The following is an 18960-nucleotide window of genomic DNA, read 5'->3' on the forward strand; positions in this document are numbered from 1 at the left end:
GCCGGGACCAGCAGCGTTTATTGGAACCGCTCTGGGGGGACTCGGGGGGTCCCCGGGAGGACTCGGGGGGGCCCCGGGAGGATTTGGGGGGTCCCCGGGAGGATTTGGGGGGTCCCCGCGGGGGTCCCCAGCCGCCCCCTCCCCTATTTCTGCGCCGGGATCATGTCGTCGATCGGCTGCTTCTGCTCCAGCTTCTTCTCCATCTCCACCATCAGCTTGACGCCGTCCACCACCATCTGCACCTGCTCCACCTCCGAGAAGCCCAAGCGGTCGGCGTTGGAGATGTCGAACACGGCGCCCACCGCGGCCGTGTCCACCCCCCCTGGACAGATGGACAGATGGACACACGGACACAGGGGCGGTCAGTGAGCTACGGACAGCTCTGGACACGGCTGACCACTCCTGTCCATCCCCTGACCACTCCTGTCCATCCCCATCCATCCCTGTCCATCCACTGCTCGATGGCTCCATGGTCCCACTGTGTCCGTGTCCACCCCCCCTGGACAGATGGACACACGGACAGATGGACACAGGGGTGGTCAGTGAGCTATGGACAGCTCTGGACACCGCTGACCACTCACTGACCACTGCTGACCACTCCTGTCCATCCCCTGACTGCCCAGTGTCCACCCAGTGTCTGATGGCTCCATGGTCCCACTGTGTCCGTGTCCACCCCCCCTGGACACACGGACACACGGACAGATGGACACAGGGGTGTTCAGTGAGCTATGGACACCACTGACCACTCCTGACCACTCACTGACCACTCCTGACCACTCCTGACCATCCCCTGTCCATCCCCATCCATCCACTGCTCGATGGCTCCATGGTCCCACCGCGGCCGTGTCCACCCCCCCTGGACACACGGACAGATGGACACAGGGGTGGTCAGTGAGCTACGGACAGCTCCGGACACCGCTGACCACTCACTGACCACTGCTGACCACTCCTGACCATCCCCTGACTGCCCAGTGTCCATCCAGTGTCTGGTGGCTCCATGGTCCCACTGTGTCCGTGTCCACCCCCCCGGACAGATGGACACACGGATGGATGGACACAGGGGTGGTCAGTGAGCTACGGACACCACTGACCACTCACTGACCGCCGCTGACCACTTCTGTCCATCCCCTGACCATCCCTGTCCATCCAGTGTCTGATGGTCCCACCGCGGCCGTGTCCACCCCCCCTGGACAGACGGACAGATGGACACACGGACAGATGGACAGAGGGGTGGTCAGTGAGCTACGGACACCACTGACCACTCACTGACCACCACTGACCACTCCTGTCCATCCCCTGACCATCCCCTGTCCACCCAGTGTCTGATGGCTCCATGGTCCCACTGTGTCCGTGTCCACCCCCCATGGACAGATGGACAGATGGACACATGGACAGATGGACACAGGGGTGGTCAGTGAGCTACGGACACCACTGACCACTCACTGACCACTGCTGACCACTCCTGACCATCCCCTGTCCATCCCCTGACCACCCAGTGTCTGATGGCTCCATGGTCCCACTGTGTCCGTGTCCACCCCCCCTGGACAGATGGACACACGGACAGATGGACACAGGGGTGGTCAGTGAGGCAAGGACACCATTGACCACTCACTGACCGCCGCTGACCACTCGTGACCACTCCTGACCACACCTGCCCTACCTCAGGTGAATTTGGGGGTGTCCCCTCCCAACTCAGGTGAATTTTGGGGATGGAATTCTGTCCCTCAGGTGAATTTGGGGTGTCACCATCCCCACCAGGTGAATTTTGGGATGGAATTTTCCCCACCCAGGTGGTTTTGGGGTCCCACCTGTGCCCCGCTTCTGCAGGCGCAGCCGCTTGAGGATCTCCTCGAACTTGGGGTGCTGGCTGAGGTGAATTTTGGGGTGTTCCTGCCCTACCTCAGGTGAATTTTGGGGGTTCCTGCCCTCCCTCAGGTGAATTTTGGGGTCCCACCTGTGCCCCGCTTCTGCAGGCGCAGCCGCTTGAGGATCTCCTCGAACTTGGGGTGCTGGCTGAGGTGAATTTTGGGGATGTTCCTGCCCTACCTCAGGTGAATTTTGGGGATGTTCCTGCCCTACCTCAGGTGAATTTTGGGGATGTTCCTGCCCTAGCTCAGGTGAATTTTGGGGTCCCACCTGTGCCCCGCTTCTGCAGGCGCAGCCGCTTGAGGATCTCCTCGAACTTGGGGTGAATTTGGGGCTGTCATTTCCCCATCCAGGTGAATTTTGGGATGGAATTTTCCCCTCCAGGTGAATTTTGGGGGTGTCCCCTCCCAGCCCAGGTGTTTTTGGGGTCCCACCTGTGCCCCGCTTCTGCAGGCGCAGCCGCTTGAGGATCTCCTCGAACTTGGGGTGCTGGCTGAGGTGCTGCAGGCGCACGTGGACGCCCCCGCGCAGCCCCGTGCCCAGGTTGGAGGGACACGTCAGGATGTAGCCCAGGTGCTCCGTCCACATGAACGGGTGGCCCGCCTGCTTGAAGATCTCCTCGATCTGGGGACAGGATGGGGACAGGATGGGGACAGAGAGGGGACAATGAGGGGACAGGATGGGGACAGAGAGGGGACAATGAGGGTACATTGAGGTGACAGTGAGGGGACAGAGAGGGGACATTGAAGGGACAATGAGGGGACATTAGAGGGGACAGGATGGGGACAATGAGGGGACAATGAGGGGACATTGAGGGGACAGTGAGGGGACAAATCCCAAATCCTCAGTGTCCCAAATGTCCCCAGGTGTCCCCAAAATGTCCCTAAATGTCCCCAAAATGTCCCCTGACCTTCTCAAGGCCGACACCTCCTTCATGTTCCCTCCCTTTTCTCCATGGAGATGTGACCCCAAAACCTCCATGTCCCCAAACCTTCCATGTCCCCAAATGTCCCCAATGTCCCCAAAATGTCCCCAAATGTCCCCAGGTGTCCCCAAATGTCCCCAAATGTCCCCAAATGTCCCCAAATGTCCCCAAATGTCCCCAAATGTCCCCTGACCTTCTTGAGGCCGACGCAGAAGCGCCGGAACACCTCCTTCATGTTCCCGCCCTTCTCCATGGAGATGACGCGCAGGTGATCCTCCTCGTTCACCCACACCAGGAACGTCTTGTTGTCGTTGTGCCTGGGGACAGCCATGCCAGGTGTGCCCAGGTGTGCCAGGTGTGCCCAGGTGTGCCAGGAACACCCCCAGGTGTGCCCAAGTACCCCCCAGGTGTGCCCAGGTGTGCCAGGAACACCCCCAGGTGTGCCCAGGTGTGCCAGGTGTGCCCAGGTGTGCCCAGGTGTGCCCAGGAACCCATCAGGAACCCACCAGGTGTGCCCAGGTGTGCCCAGGAACCCACCAGGTGTGCCCAGGTGCCTCCAAAAGCTCCCCAGGTGCCCCCAGGTGCCCCCAAGAACCCCCCAGGAACCTTCTGGGTGCCACAAGGTGCCCCCAGGTGTGCTCCAGGTACCTCCGGGTGCCCCAAGCTTCCCCCCAAACCCCCCCAAATGCTCCCAAGAACCTCCCCAGGTACCCCAGGTGCCCCCAAGAACCCCCAGGAACCTCCTGGGTGCCCCCAGGTGCCCCCCAGATGCCCCCAAGAACCCCTCAAGAACCTCCTGGGTGCCCCCAGGTGTGCTCCAGGTCCCTCCAGGCGCCCCAAGCTTCCCCCAAAACCCCCTGAAACCCCACCAAACCCCTCCCAGGTGCCCCAGGTACCCCCCAGGTACCCCCCAGGTGCCCCAGGTACCCCCAGGTGCCCACCAGATGCCCCCAAAACCCCTCCCAGGTGCCCCAGGTGCCCCCCAGGTGCCCCAGGTACCCCCCAGGTGCCCCCAGAATTCCCCCAGGTGCCACAAGGTGTCCCCAGGTGTGCTCCAGGTACCTCCAGGTGCCCCAAGCTTCCCCCAAAACACCCCAAAATACCCCCCAAACCCCTCCCAGGTGCCCCAGGTACCCCCCAGGTGCCCACCAGATGCCCCCAAACCCCTCCCAGGTGCCCCAGGTACCCCCCAAAAGCCCCCGAAATGCCCCCAAACCGCTCCCAGGTGCCCCCAGGTGCCCGCGGTGCCCACCAGATGCCCCCAGGTGCCCCCAAGAACACCCCAGGAACCTCCAGGTGCCCCAAGCTTCCCCCAAAACCCCCCAAAATGCCCTCAAACCCCTCCAAATGCCCCCCAAACCCCTCCCAGGTACCCCCTAGGTGCTCCCCAGGTGCCCCCAGGTGCCCCCAAGAACCCCCAGGAACCTCCTGGGTGCCCCCAGGTGTGCTCCAGGTCCCTCCAGGTGCCCCAAGCTTCCCCCAAAACCCCCTGAAATGCCCCCCGACCCCTCCAGGTGCCCCCCAAACCCCTGCCAGGTGCCCCCAGGTACCCCCAGGTGCCCCCAGGTGCCCCCAAGAACCCCCCAGGTGCCACCTAGGTGCCACAAGGTGTCCCCAGGTGTGCTCCAGGTCCCTCCAGGTGCCCCAAGGTTCCCCCAAAACCCCCTGAAATGCCCCCAAACCCCTCCCAGGTGCCCCCAGGTGCCCCCGGTGCCCACCAGATGCCCACAAGTACCCCCCAGGAACCTCCTGGGTGCCCCCAGGTGCCCCCCAGGTGCCCCCAAGAACCTCCCAGGAGCCTCCTGGGTGCCACAAGGTGCCCCCCAGGTGCCCCCAGAATTCCCCCAGGTGGCACAAGGTGCCCTCCAGACCCCTCCAGGTGCCCCCAGATGTGCTCCAGGTCCCTCCAGGTGGTTCCAACTGCCCCAAGCTTCCCCCAAACCCCCTGAAATGCCCCCAAAACCCCCCCCAGGTGCCCCAGGTGCCCCCAGGTGCCCACCAGATGCCGCGGGCGTCGGGCCAGTCGCGGGCCATGCCCGATGCCAGCAGCAGGGGCGACACGGGTTTGTCGAAGAGGAAATGGTCGTCGATGAGCTGCTGCTGCTCCTGCTCCGTCATGGCCTTCAGCGGGTAGTAGCGCCCCTTGAACTCCCCCTCCAGACTGTTCAGGGCTGCGGGGCGGGCAGGGCTGGGCACGGGCCGGCCTGGGCACGGGCCCACCTGGGCACAGGCCTGGGCACGCACCTGGGCATGGCCGGAACACGCCCGGGACACGCCCAAATCCATCCCAAATCCATCCCTAATTCATCCCAAATCAATCAGAAATTCATCCCAAATCCATCCCAAAACCCCACCTGGGCATGGGCCTGGGCATGGCCAGCCACGCCCAGCCACACCAAATGTGGATTGGTCGTGTATATGTGTGCCAAATCCACCCAAATTCACCCAAATCTATCCCAAATCCATCCCAAAATCCCACCTGGGCATGCACCTGGGCACGGGCCTACCTGGGCACGGGCCTGGGCACGGGCCCACCTGGGCACACACCTGGGCACGGCCGGGACATGCCCGGGACACTCCCAAATCCATCCCAAATCCACCCCAAACCCAGCCCAAATTCATCCCAAATCCATCCCAAAATCCCACCTGGGCACGGGCCTGGGCATGGCCGGGACATGCCCAGGACACGCCCAGCCACGCCAAACGTGGATTGGTCGTGTATGTGTGTGCCAAATCCACCCCAAATGCACCCAAATCTATCCCAAATCCATCCCAAAATCCCACCAGGGCACGCACCTGGGCATGCACCTGGGCACAGCCTGGGCACGGCCAGGACACACCCGGGACACTCCCAAATCCATCCCAAATCCACCCCAAACCCAGCCCGAATTAATCCCAAATCCATCCCAAAATCCCACCTGGGCACGGGCCTACCTGGGCACGCACCTGGGCACGGCCAGGACACGCCCAGCCATGTCCAGGCCACGCCCGGGACATGCCCGGCCACGCCAAACGCAGATTGGTTGTGTACATGTGTGCCAAATTCATCCCAAATCCATCCCAAAATCCCACCTGGGCACGCACCTGGGCACGGGCCTGGGCACGGGCCTGGGCACGGGCCTGGGCATGGCCAGCCACGCCCAGGACACTCCCAAATCCATCCCAAATCCATCCCAAATCCGTCCTAAATCTATCCTAAATCTACCCCAAATCCACCCAAATCCATCCCAAAATCCCACCTGGGCACGGGCCGGGCACACACCTGGGCACGGCCAGGACACGCCCAGCCACGCCCAGACATGCCAAATGTGGATTGGTTGTGTACGTCTGTGCCAAATCCATCCCAAATCCACCCAAATCTATCCCAAATCCATCCCTAATTCATCCCAAATCAATCAGAAATTCATCCCAAATCTATCCCAAAACCCCACCTGGGCATGCACCTGGGCATGCACCTGGGCACGGCCAGGACACTCCCAAATCCATCCCAAATCCATCCCAAATCCACCCCAAACCCAGCCCGAATTAATCCCAAATCCATCCCAAAACCCCACCTGGGCACGGGCCTACCTGGGCACGCACCTGGGCACGGGCCTGGCACGGGCCCAGCACGCCCGGGACACTCCCAAATCCATCCCAAATCCATCCCAAATCCACCCCAAACCCAGCTCGAATTAATCCCAAATCCATCCCAAAATCCCACCTGGGCACGGCCTGGGCATGCACCTGGGCATGACTAGCCACGCCCGGCCACGCCCGGCCACGCCAAATGTGGATTGGTTGTGTACGTCTCTCCCAAATCCATCCCAAATTCATCCCAAGTCCATCCCAAATCTATCCCAAATCCATCCCAAAATCCCACCTGGGCACGGGCCTACCTGGGCACACACCTGGGCACGCACCTGGGCATGGCCGGGACACGCCCGGGACACTCCCAAATCCATCCCAAATCCATCCCAAATCTATCCCCAGATCCATCCCAAACCCACCCCAAATCCCATCCCAAAATCTCCCCGAAATCCACCCCAATTCCAGACCCCAAATCCACCCCAAATCCACCCCAAATTCCATCCCAAACACACCCCAAATCAATCCTAAATCCACCCCAAATCTACCCCAAATCCACCCCAATTCGAAACCCCAATTCCAAACCCCAAATCCATCCCAAAATCTACCCCAAATCCACCCCAAATCCATCCAAAATTAATCCCAAACCCGCCCCAACCCCAACCCCACCCTCTTAGGCCACACCCACCCACCACACCCATTTAGGCCACACCCACCCTACCACACCCATGCGGACTATGCCCACCACACCCACACAGGCCACACCTCTTTAGGCCACTCCCACCCGGCTACACCCACCAGTGTCACACCCATTTAGGCCACGCCCACCCGGCCACACCCTCTCAGGCCCCGCCCACCCTGCCACACCCTCTCAGGCCCCGCCCACCTTTGACCGAGAGCTTCTCGATGGCGCGGCGCTCCCCGCGGCTGCAGTGCGGCGGCAGCGAGTAACCCTTGATGCTGCGGCCGGTGCGCACGCGGCTGCTCAGCACGTACTTGGGGTCCAGGTCCTCGCCGCCCTGCGCCCCAAAACCGGTCACCCCAAAAAACCCCAAAAATCCACCCAAAAAAACCCCAAATTCCACCCAAAAAACCCCCCAAAAACTCCCATTGAAATATTCCCAAATAGAGCCAAAGTATCTCCCCAATGAGACCCCCACACTGCTCAGCACGTACTTGGGGTCCAGGTCCTCGCCGCCCTGCGCCCCAAAACCGGTCACCCCAAAAACCCCGAAATTCCACCCCAAAAACCCCCCAAGAATCTCCCATCGAAATATCCCCAAATAGACCCAAAATCATCCTGAAATATCTCCCCAGTGAGACCCCCGCCCTGCTCAGCACGTACTTGGGGTCCAGGTCCTCGCCGCCCTGCGCCCCAAAACGGGTTACCCCAAAAAAACCCCAAATTCCACCCCAAAAAACCCCAAAATTACACCCAAAAACTCCCCAAAAACTCCCATCGAAATATCCCCAAATAGACCCAAAATCATCCTGAGATATCTCCCCTATGAGACCCCCGCCCAGCTCAGCACGTACTTGGGGTCCAGGTCCTCGCCGCCCTGCACCCCGAAACGGGTCACCCCAAAAAAACCCCAAATTACACCCAAAAAACCCCAAAATTACACCCAAAAAACTCCCATCGAAACATCCCCAAATAGACCCAAAATCATCCTGAGACATCTCCCCAATGAGACCCCCGCACTGCTCAGCACGTACTTGGGGTCCAGGTCCTCGCCGCCCTGCGCCCCAAAAACCGGTCACCCCAAAAAAACCCGAAATTCCAACCCAAAAACCCCGAAATTACACCCGAAAAACCCCAAAATTCCACCCCCAAAAACCCAAAATCTCCCCCTTAAAGAAATCCCCCCCAAACCCCTCCTGAGGTGGCTTTGAGGGGCCACCACCCCTTCCTGCCCTCCTGAGACCTCTGGTGGCCCTCTCAGATTTTGGGGACCTCTCCAAATTTTGGGGACCCTCCCAAATTTTGGAACCCCCCCAGATTTGGGGGTTCCCCCCCCAAATTTTGGGGTCCCCACCTTGAGGTTCTCGTGGTTGAGGTCGGTGCGGTGCTTATTGGTGGCTTTGAGGAGCATCACCCCATGGTGGCCCTGTCACCCCTTCCTGCCCTCCTGAGACCTCTGGGGACCTCCCAGATTTTGGGGACCCTCCCAAATTTTTGGAACCCCCCAAATTTTGGGGTTCCCCACCTTGAGGTTCTCGTGGTTGAGGTTGGCGTTTATCGGTGGCTTTGTGGGGTCACCCCTTCCTGCCCTCCTGAGACCTCTGGTGGCCCTCCCAGATTTTGGGGACCCTCCCAAATTTTGGAACCCCCCAAATTTCGGGGTTCCCGCCCAGATTTGGGGTCCCACCTTGAGGTTCTCGTGGTTGAGGTCGGTGCGGTGCTTCTCGGTGGGTTAGTGGCATCACCCCATGGTGACCCCGTCACCCCTTCCTGCCCTCCTGAGACCTCTGGTGGCCCTCCCAGATTTTGGAACCCCTCCCAAATTTTGGACCCCCCAAATTTTGGGGTCCCACCTTGAGGTTCTCGTGGTTGAGGCTGGTGCTTATCGGTGGCTTTGTGGGGTCACCCCATGGTGGCCCCGTCACCCCTTCCTGCCCTCCTGAGACCTCTGGTGGCCCTCCCAGATTTTGGGGACCCTCCCAAATTTTGGAACCCTCCCAAATTTTGGAACCCCCCCAAAATTTCGGGGTTCCCACCTTGAGGTTCTCGTGGTTGAGGTCGGTGCTTATCAGTGGCTTTGTGGGGCATCACCCCATGGTGGCCCCATCACCCCTTCCTGTCCTCCTGAGACCTCTGGGGACCTCTCCAAATTTTGGAACCCCCCCAAATTTTGGAACCCCCCAAATTTCGGAACCCCCCAGATTTGGGGTCCCACCTTGAGCTTCTCGTGGTTGAGGTCGGTGCGGTGCTTATCGGTGGGTTTGAGGGGCATCATCCCATGGTGGCCCCATCACCCCTTCCTGCCCTCCTGAGACCTCTGGTGGCCCTCCCAGATTTTGGGGACCCTCCCAAATTTCGGGGACCCTCCCAAATTTTGGAACCCCCCCAAATTTCGGGGTTCCCCACCAGATTTGGGGTCCCCACCTTGAGGTTCTCCTGGTTGAGGTTGGCACTTCTCGGTGGCTTTGAGGGGCATCACCCCATGGTGGCCCCACCACCCCTTCCTGCCCTCCTGAGACCTCTGGTGGCCCTCCCAGATTTTGGGGACCCTCCCAAATTTTGGAACCCCCCAAATTTTGGGGTTCCGCCCAGATTTGGGGTCCCACCTTGAGGTTCTCGTGGTTGAGGTCGGTGCGGTGCTTGTCGGTGGGTTTGTAGCCGCCGTGCCGGTCCTGGATCACGGGGTCGAAGAGCTCCTTGAACACCTCGTAGGACTCCTCGTCCCCGGCCACGCAGCCCACGGTCATGATGAACGGGTGGCCTGGGGTCACCGGGGTCACGGGGTCACCGGGGTCACCGGGGTCACCAGGGGTCACCGGGGTCACCGGGGTCACCAGGACCAGTATGGGACTGGGATTGGGTATGGGACCAGTATGGGATTGGAGAGCGACCCACGGTCATGATGAACGGGTGGCCTGGGGTCACCGGGTCACCGGGGTCAGCGGGGTCACCGGGGGTCACCAGGGTCACCGGGGTCACCGGGACCAGTATGGGACTGGGATTGGGTACTGGGACCAGTATGGGATTGGAGAGCGACCCACGGTCATGATGAACGGGTGGTCTGGGGTCACCGGGGGTCACCGGGGTCACCGGGGTCACCGGGGGTCAGCGGGGTCACCGGGGGTCAGCGGGGTCACCAGGGGTCACCGGGGGTCACCGGGGTCACCGGGGGTCACCGGGACCAGTATGGGACTGGGATGGGCTACTGGGACCAGTTTGGGATTGGAGAACGACCCACGGTCATGATGAACGGGTGGCCTGGGGTCACCGGGGTCACCGGGGTCACCGGGGTCACCAGGGGTCACCGGGGGTCACCAGGGGTCACCGGAGTCACCGGGGTCACCGGGACCAGTATGGGACTGGGATGGGCTACTGGGACCAGTATGGGATTGGAGAGCGACCCACGGTCATGATGAAGGGGTGGCCTGGGGTCACCGGGGTCACCGGGGGTCACCGGGGTCACCGGGGGTCACCAGGGGTCACCAGGGGTCACCAGGACCAGTATGGGACTGGGATTGGGTATGGGACCAGTTTGGGATTGGAGAGCGACCCACGGTCATGATGAACGGGTGGCCTGGGGTCACCGGGGTCACCGGGGTCACCAGGGTCACCGGGGTCACCGGGAGGTCACCAGGGGTCACCGGGGTTACCGGGACCAGTATGGGACTGGGATTGGGTACTGGGACCAGTACGGGATTGGAGAGCGACCCACGGTCATGATGAACGGGTGGCCTGGGGTCACTGGGGTCACAGGGGTCACCGGGGTCACCGGGGTCACCGGGGTCACCGGGGGTCAGCGGGGGTCACCAGGGTCACCAGGGGTCACCAGGGTCACCGGGGTCACCAGGACCAGTATGGGACTGGGATGGGTTACTGGGACCAGTATGGGACTGGAGAGCGACCCACGGTCATGATGAATGGGTGGCCTGGGGTCACCGGGGTCACCGGGGTCACCGGGGTCACCGGGGGTCACCGGGGTCACCGGGGTCACCAGGGTCACCAGGACCAGTCTGGGACTGGGATGGGCTACTGGGACCAGTATGGGACTGGGACTGGGGCTGAAGACCCCATGGGTGGCCTGATGACCCCATGAATGGTCTGATGACTCCATGGGTGGGCTGATGACCCCATGGATGAGTTGGAGACCCCATGGGTGGCCCGGGGACCCCATGGATGGCCTGATGACCCCATGGATGGCCTGATGACCCCATGGACCATTTGGAGACCCCTTGGGTGGCCTAATGACCCCATGGGTGGCCTGATGACCCCTCAGGTGGGCTGAAGACCCCATGGATGAGTTGGAGACCCCATGGACCATTTGGAGACCCCTCGGGTGGCCTTATGACCCCATAGATGAGTTGGAGAACTCATGGATGGGCTGATGACCCCATGGGTGGGCTGAAGACCCCATGGCCCATTTGGAGACCCCATGGGTGGGCTGATGACCCCATAGATGGCCTGAAGACCCCATAGATGGCCTGATGACCCCATGGATGGCCTGATGACCCCATGGATGAGTTGGAGACCCCTTGGGTGGGCTGATGACCCCATGGGTGGGCTGATGACCCCTCGGGTGGGCTGATGACCCCATGGATGGCCTGATGACCCCATGGATGGCCTGATGACCCCATGGACCATTTGGAGACCCCTTGGGTGGGCTGATGACCCCATGGGTGGGCTGATGACCCCTTGGGTGACCTGATGACCCCATAGATGAGTTGGAGACCCCATAGATGGCCTGAAGACCCCATAGATGGCCTGATGACCCCATGGATGGGCTGATGACCCCATAGATGAGTTGGAGACCCCATGGGTGGGCTGAAGAGCCCTTGGATGGCCTGATGACCCCTCAGGTGGGCTGAAGACCCCCCGGGTGGGCCGGTCGGGGACGCACCGGGGTTGTCCACGCCGGTCTGGATGACGTCGTCGAGGGTGAAGCCGCTCGGGGTCTCCTTGTCGCGCAGCTTCTGGTAGAGCGCCGGCGTGAGGACCTTGGCCATGTGGTTGTTGTGCTTGGAGAGGTCCGGGAACTCCTCCTCGGCCGAGAACTTCTGCTTGTACTTGTTGTGGGTGTTGCTGAAGGGCATGGTGGCACTGCGGGGACATGGGGACATCGTGGGGACACCGTGGGGACATCGTGGGGACACCATGGTGGGAATGGGGACACGGGGACAGGAACTCCTCCTCGGCCGAGAACTTCTGCTTGTACTTGTTGTGGGTGTTGCTGAAGGGCATGGTGGCACTGCAGGGACATGGGGACACCGTGGGGACATGGTGGGGACATCATGGGGACATGGGGACACCATGGAGACATGGGGACATGGTGGGGACATGGAGACACCATGGGGATATGGTGGGGACATGGTGGGAATGGGGACATTGAGGGGACATTGTGGGGAGACCGTGGGGACATGGGGACATGGTGGGGACACCGTGGGGACACCATGGGGACACCGTGGGGACGGACATGGGGACGTCATGGGGACACCATGGGGACATGGTGGGGACACCATGGGGACATCGGGGGACATGGTGACACAGGGGACACCATGGGGACACCATGGGGACACTGTGAGGACATGGGGACACAGTGGCACTGTGGGGACACGGGGACAGCCAGGTGACACGGGGGATCACGGGGACAGCCAGGTGACACCAGGGGACACCGTGGGGACATGGTGGGAATGGAGACATGGGGACATCATGGGGACACCATGGGGACATCAGGGGACATGGTGACACAGGGGACACTGAGGGGACATTGTGGGGACACTGTGAGGACATGGGGACACGGGGACATGGTGGCACTGTGGGGACACGGGGACAGCCAGGTGACACTGGTGACATGGGGTGGGGGGGACACACGACTCTGGGGCGTGTCCTGGTGGGCGTGTCCATCCAGGGGGCGTGTCCCGAAATGGGCGTGTCCCTCAAGGGGCGTGTCCATCAAGGGGCGTGTCCCTCAGGGGGCGTGTCCTTAAGGGGGCGTGTCCTTAAAGGGGGCGTGGCCGCCCCGCTCCGCTCCATGTTCGGGTCGGGGCTATTTATAGCGGGGGGGGAGGGGCGGGGGGGGCGTCCCGGCGACACCGGGGGGGGGTCGGGACCCGGTCCCGGTCCCAAATCCCGGTCCCGAACCCCGGTCCCAATCCCGGACCCCAATCCCGGTCCCGGTCCTGAATCCCGGTCCCAAATCCCGGTCCTGGACCCCAATCCGGTCCCGGTGACACCGGGGGGGTTCGGGTCCCGGTCCCGGTCCCAAATCCCGGTCCCGACTCCCGGTCCTGGACCCAAATCCCGGTCCCGGTGACACCGGTGGGGGGGGGGTCGGGACCCGGTCCCGGTCCCGGTCCCGAATCCCGGTCCCAGACCCCAATCCCGGTCCGAAATCCCGGTCCCGGTGACACCGGTGCGGGGGTCGGGTCCCGGTCCCGGTCCCGGACCCCAATCCCGGTCCCGACTCCCGGACCCGGTCCCGATCCCGGTGACACCGGGGGGGGGATCCGGTCCCGGTCCCGGACCCCAATCCCGGTCCCAAATCCCGGTCCCGGTCCCGCTCCCAGTCCCGATCCCAAATCTCGGTTCCGGTGACACCGGTGCGGGGGTCGGGGCCCGGTCCCGGTCCCGGACCCAAATCCCGGTCCCAAATCCCGGTCCCGGTCCTGGTCCCAGTCACGATCCCAAATCTCGGTTCCGATGTCACCGGGGGGGGTCGGGACCCTGTCCCGGTCCCGGTCCCGGTCCCAAATCCCAGTCCCGGTGACCCCGGGGGTGTCCCGACCCTTCCTGAGGGTCCCGGTGGTCCCGGGGGGGGTCCCGGTGGTCCCGGGGGGGTCCCGGTGGTCCCGGGGGGGTCCCGGGGGTCTCCCGGGGGGTCCCGGTGGTCCCGGTGGTCCCGGGGAGGGGTCCCGGGGGTCCCGGGGGGGGTTCCGGTGGTCCCGGGGGATCCCGGGGGGGTCCCGGGGGTCTCCCGGGGGTCTCCCGGTGGTCCCGGTGGTCCCGGGGGGGGTCCCGGGGGGGTCCCGGCCGTACCTGTTCAGTCTCAGCGGGGCCGGGTCGGGTCGGGGTCGGGCCGGTACCGGGCGCGGGGGGGAACGGTGGGACCGGGACCCCCCAGGGGCGCTTTTATCCCCCCCGGGACCCCCCCCAGGCCCGGGGGGCTCCGGGGGGACCCCAAACCGGGCGGGGCCGGGCCCTGGCGGGGCCGCCCCCGGCCCGCGGGAGACCCTCGGGGACCCCCGGAGCCGCCCCCCGGTGTCCGGTGTCACCGGGAGGGGGGGAGGGGATGGGGGGGGGGCACGCGGCACCTGCCGCCCCCCGGGGCCGCGGGGAGGGGGCGGGACCACCCCCGAAATAACGGGACCCTCCCCCGAAATAACGGGAACACCCCCCGAATAACGGGAACACCCCCAAAATAACGGGACCCCTTTAAATACCGGGACCCTCCCAAATTAACGGGACCACCCCCCGAATAACGGGACCCTCCCCAAAATAACGGGACCCCTTTAAATAACGGGACCCCCCCAAATTAACGGGACCCCTGCAAATTAACGGGACTCCCCCTCAAATACCGGGACCCCCCCCAAAATAACGGGACCACCCCCAAAATAACGGGACCACCCCCAAAATAATAACGGGACCCCTTTAAATACCGGGACCACCCCCAAATTAACGGGACCCTCCCCAAAATAACGGGACCACCCCCCCCCCAAATACCGGGACCACCCCCAAAATAACGGGACCACCCCTCAAATACCGGGACCCCCCCCAAAATAACGGGACCCTCCCCCGAATAACGGGACCCCTTTAAATAACGGGACCCCCCCTCAAATAACGGAACCTCCGCAAATTAACGGGACCCCCCATCAAATACCGGGACCCCCCCAAATACCGGGACCACCCCCCAAAAAAACGGGACCCCCCCCCAAATACACCGGAATTAACGGCGGGGGGGGAAACAGAAAACCCCAAAATTTAATTGGGGGGGGGTCAGAAAACCCCAAAATTTAATTGGGGGGGGGGGTCAGAAAACCCCAAAATTTAATTGGGGGGGGGTCAGAAAACCCCAACATTTAATTGGGGGGGGGTCAAAAAACCCCAAAATTTAATTGGGGGGGTCAGAAAACCCCAAAATTTAATTGGGGGGGGGTCTGAAAACCCCAAAATTTAATTGGGGGGGGGGTCAGAAAAATCAGAAACCCCCAAAATTTAATTGGGGGGGGGGGTCAGAAAACCCCAAAATTTAATTGGGGGGGGGTCGAGGAGCCCCAAAAATGAATGAGGGGGGGTTGGGTAGGAATTGAGGGGGGGGAACCCCCAAAATGTAATTTGGGGGGGGGTCGGGGGGGATCCGCTGGCTCAGGGCAGTTCCCGGGGGGGGGGAGGGGACCCCCCCAGCCCCGCCCCTCCCCCCCCCCCCCCCTCCCCCCCCCCGGTATTTTTAGGTCGGCTCCGGTTTCCGGGGGGGGGATCCGGTGTCAAATTTTGGGGGGGGGGGTGGGGGAGGGGCACGGGAGGGACGAGGGGGGGGGGAACCCCAAAAACGCCCCTCCCCCAAAAATATCCGGGGGGGGGGAGGGAAACTGAGGCACGGAACGACCCCAAAAATTAATTAAAATATTAACCCTTCCCCCCCCCCCAAATAAATCCAGTGGATCCCCCCCAAAATGTCTATGGGGGGGGTGACACCCCCAAATTTTGGGATGGGGGAGGGGATTCTGGGGGGGCGGGGTTTAAAAAGGGGCGGAGCCGTGGGGGGAGGGGAAATCTGATTTTATTGGGGGGGGTGACAAAAATGGGGGATCGGGGGGGGGGAGGGGGGAGTGGATCCCGCTGGGATCCCTGGGGGGGATCCAGTCCCTCCTCCAGGTGTTTTTGGGGGGTCCAGATCCCGCTGGGGGGGTCCAGATCCCCTCCCCCAAAGGGATCCGGTCCCAATTTGGCATTTTTGGGGATCCAGTCCCTCCTCCATCTGTTTTTGGGGGGTCCAGATCCCACCTGGGGGGTTCCAGATCCCCTCCCCCAAAGGGATCTGGTCCCAATTTGGCATTTTTGGGGGTCCAGATCCAACTGGATCCCACGGAGGGATCAATTTCCTCTTCCAGCTGTTTTTGGGGGGTCCAGATCCCCTCCCCCAAAGGGATCCAGTCCCAATTTGGCATTTTTGGGGATCCAGTTCCTCCTCCAGCTGTTTTTGGGGGTCCAGATCCCACCTGGGGGCTCCAGATCCCCTCCCCCAAAGGGATCCGTTCCCACTCCGGCAATTTTGGGGGTCCAGATCCCACTGGATCCCTGGGGGGGATCCAGTCCCTCCTCCAGGTGTTTTTTGGGGGTCCAGATCCCGCTGGGGGGGGCCAGATCCCCTCCCCCAGAGGGATCCAGTCCCGATTTGGCATTTTTGGGGATCCAGTTCCTCCTCCAGCTGTTTTTGGGGGCTCCAGATCCCCTCCCCCAAAGGGATCCGGTCCCGATTTGGCATTTTTGGGGGTCCAGATCCCACTGGATCCCACAGAGAGATCAATTTCCTCTTCCAGCTGTTTTTGGGGGGTCCAGATCCCGCTGGGATCCCTTGGGTGGATCCCGGGGGTCTCTCAGAGCTGCTGGGGGATCTCCTGGATCCGCTGCTGCGCCTCCGGGGTCCGGAGCTGCTCCAGCGTCAGCAGCGACAGCCCCAACTGCTCCTCCTGCGGGGGATCCGTCGGGATCCGCTGGATCCGGGGGGTTGGGGGGATCCCCGGGGGGTTTGGGGGGAATTTGGGGAGATTTGGGGGGATTTGGGGGCATCCGGGGGGGTTTGGGGCACCCTGGAGGGTCTGGGGGGGATCCAGGGGGTTTGGGGGCAGATCCCAGGGGATCTGGTGGAATTTGGGGGGGATCCGGGGGGTGTTTGGGGGGGATCCGGGGGGTGTTTGGGGGGGATCCCGGGGGATCTGGTGGAATTTGGGGCACCCTGGAGGGTCTGGTGGGAATCTGGGGGGATCCAGGGAGGGTTTGGGGGGATCTGGGGCACCCTGGGGGGATCTGGGGGGGATCCAGGGGGTGTTTGGGGGGGATCCCGGGGGGATCTTGTGAGATTTGGGGGGATCTGGTGGAATTTGGGGGGATCTGGGGCACCCTGGGGGGATCCAGGGGGGTCTGGGAGGGATCTGGGGGGTGTTTTGGGGGGATCTGGTATAATTTGGGGGGTATTTGGGGGTTTCTGGGGGCTCAGGGGGGGTTGTCTGTGATGGGATCCCCCTGGATCAATTTGGATCGGGTCAGATCGACCAGGATCGGGTTGGATCAATCTGGATCAGTTGGGATCGATTGGAATTGGGTGGGATCCAGTGGATCTGGGGTTACCTGCTGGAAGGGCTGGGGGCGGTTTTGGGGCTCAGGGTGGGGGTGGGTGTGACTGGATTGGTTCGGATCGATCGGGATTGGCCGGGATCGATCAGGATTGGCTGGGATCGATCAGGATTGATCGGGATCAGCCGGGATCGATTGGGATCAGCCGGGATCCAGTGGATCCCTACCTGCCGTAAGGGCTGGGGGCGGTTTCAGGGCTCGGGGCGGGGGTGGGTGTGACCGGATTGGTTCGGATCGATCGGGATTGGGTTGGATCGATGGGGATTGGGTTGGATCAATCGGGATCGATGGGGATCAATGGGGATCGATGGGGATCCGGTGGATCCGTACCTGTCGGAAGGGCTGGGCCATCTGGCGCAGGAAGCGTTTCGCCGCCTGCACGGCCTCGTCCACCGTCAGGTTCAGGTGGGCCTCGGGCAGCCGCTCCTGCAGCCAGCGGGGCAGCTTGGAGCGCTTGTCCAGGCGGGCGAAACGCTGCGAAACGGGGCAAAAACGGTCAAAAATGGGAAAAATGGGGAAAAATGGGGAAAAACGGCGAAAAAATGGGAAAAAACGGTGAAAAAATGGGGAAAAACGGACAAAAAATGGGGAAAATGGAAATGGAAAACGGCTCCTGCAGCCAGCGGGGCAGCTTGGAGCGCTTGTCCAGGCGGGCGAAACGCTGCGGGAACGGGGCAAAAACGGTCAGAAACGGGAAAAACGGTGAAAAAATGGGGAAAAACGGGGAAAAAATGGGGAAAAACGGGGAAAAAATGGGGAAAAACGGGGAAAAAATGGGGAAAATGGAAATGGAAAATGGCTCCTGCAGCCACCGGGGCAGCTTGGAGCGCTTGTCCAGGCGGGCAAAACGCTGCGAAACGGGGAAAAAACGGTCAAAAATGGGAAAAACGGGGAAAAATGGGGAAAAATGGTGAAAAAATGGGGAAAAATGGTGAAAAAATGGGGAAAACGGGGAAAAAACAGGGCAAAAAAATGGGGAAAAGCAGTGAAAAAATGGAGGAAAATGGGGAAAAGGAGGGGAAAAATGGGGGGATATTGGAAAATATGGGAAGAAATGGGGAAAATGGGGGAAATTGGGAAAAAATGGGGATAAAAAGTGGAAAAATGGGAAAAAATGGGAGGAAATGGGGGAAAACAGTGAAAAAATGGGGAAAATAGGGAAAAAACAGGGAAAAACTGCACCGCACCAAACTGACAAAAGCCCCAAAGTGGCCCAAAGTGACCCAAACTGACCCAAATTTACCCCAAACTGACCCAAATTTACCCCAAACTGACCCAAAGTGACCCAAATTTACCCAAACTGACCCAAAGTGACCCAAATTTACCCCAAAGTGACCCAAAATCCCCCGAATTCACCCCAAAATCCACCTTGTCAGCGAACACCATGAGCCCATAGTCGGTTTTTCCCCGCAGGGCTCTCCCCACGCACTGCGCCGCCCCAAACTGACCCAAAGTGACCCAAATTTACCCCAAACTGACCCAAACTGACCCAAAGTGACCCAAAGTGACCCAAAATCCCCCAAATTCAGCCCAAATTCACCTTGTCAGCGAACACCATGAGCCCATAATCCGTTTT

At 61.7% G+C, this 18960-nt stretch overlaps 2 protein-coding genes across 2 annotated transcripts in view; both read right to left on the reverse strand.

The window, feature by feature from the left end:
• LOC121468661 (creatine kinase M-type) lies at positions 1-12167 on the reverse strand. Its single transcript, XM_041712591.2, has 7 exons — positions 11935-12167; positions 9647-9801; positions 7245-7377; positions 4791-4962; positions 2985-3108; positions 2301-2490; positions 1-322 (listed from the first exon to the last, which is right to left on the reverse strand). Exons 1-7 carry the CDS (start codon positions 12152-12154, stop codon positions 144-146), a joined length of 1173 nt encoding a protein of 390 aa, XP_041568525.2. The 5' UTR covers positions 12155-12167; the 3' UTR covers positions 1-143.
• A 3766-nt stretch (positions 12168-15933) lies between these two features.
• ERCC2 (ERCC excision repair 2, TFIIH core complex helicase subunit) overlaps positions 15934-18960 on the reverse strand; it is a 28104-nt gene continuing 25077 nt past the window's right edge. Inside the window, exons 22-23 of the mRNA XM_072920902.1 lie at positions 17715-17858; positions 15934-16720 (exon numbers count right to left, since the gene is read on the reverse strand). Coding sequence (XP_072777003.1) covers positions 16628-16720; positions 17715-17858 — 237 coding nt within the window. The 3' untranslated portion in view covers positions 15934-16627. The remainder of the gene's footprint in view (positions 16721-17714; positions 17859-18960) is intronic.

This window comes from Taeniopygia guttata, chromosome 34 (genome assembly GCF_048771995.1).
Source record: "Taeniopygia guttata chromosome 34, bTaeGut7.mat, whole genome shotgun sequence".
Classification (NCBI taxonomy): Eukaryota; Metazoa; Chordata; class Aves; order Passeriformes; family Estrildidae; genus Taeniopygia; species Taeniopygia guttata.

Excerpts from the sequence above, each read along its gene's own strand:
- LOC121468661 (XM_041712591.2), bottom strand. The coding sequence starts at position 12,154 with ATGTCCCCATGTCCCCGCAGTGCCACCATGCCCTTCAGCAACACCCAC. Across the intron at positions 2,491-2,984 it reads TCTGCGTCGGCCTCAAGAAG|ATCGAGGAGATCTTCAAGCA; the intron begins GTCAGGGGACAT and ends TCCTGTCCCCAG. Across the intron at positions 323-2,300 it reads CCTGCAGAAGCGGGGCACAG|GGGGGGTGGACACGGCCGCG; the intron begins GTGGGACCCCAA and ends CCATCTGTCCAG.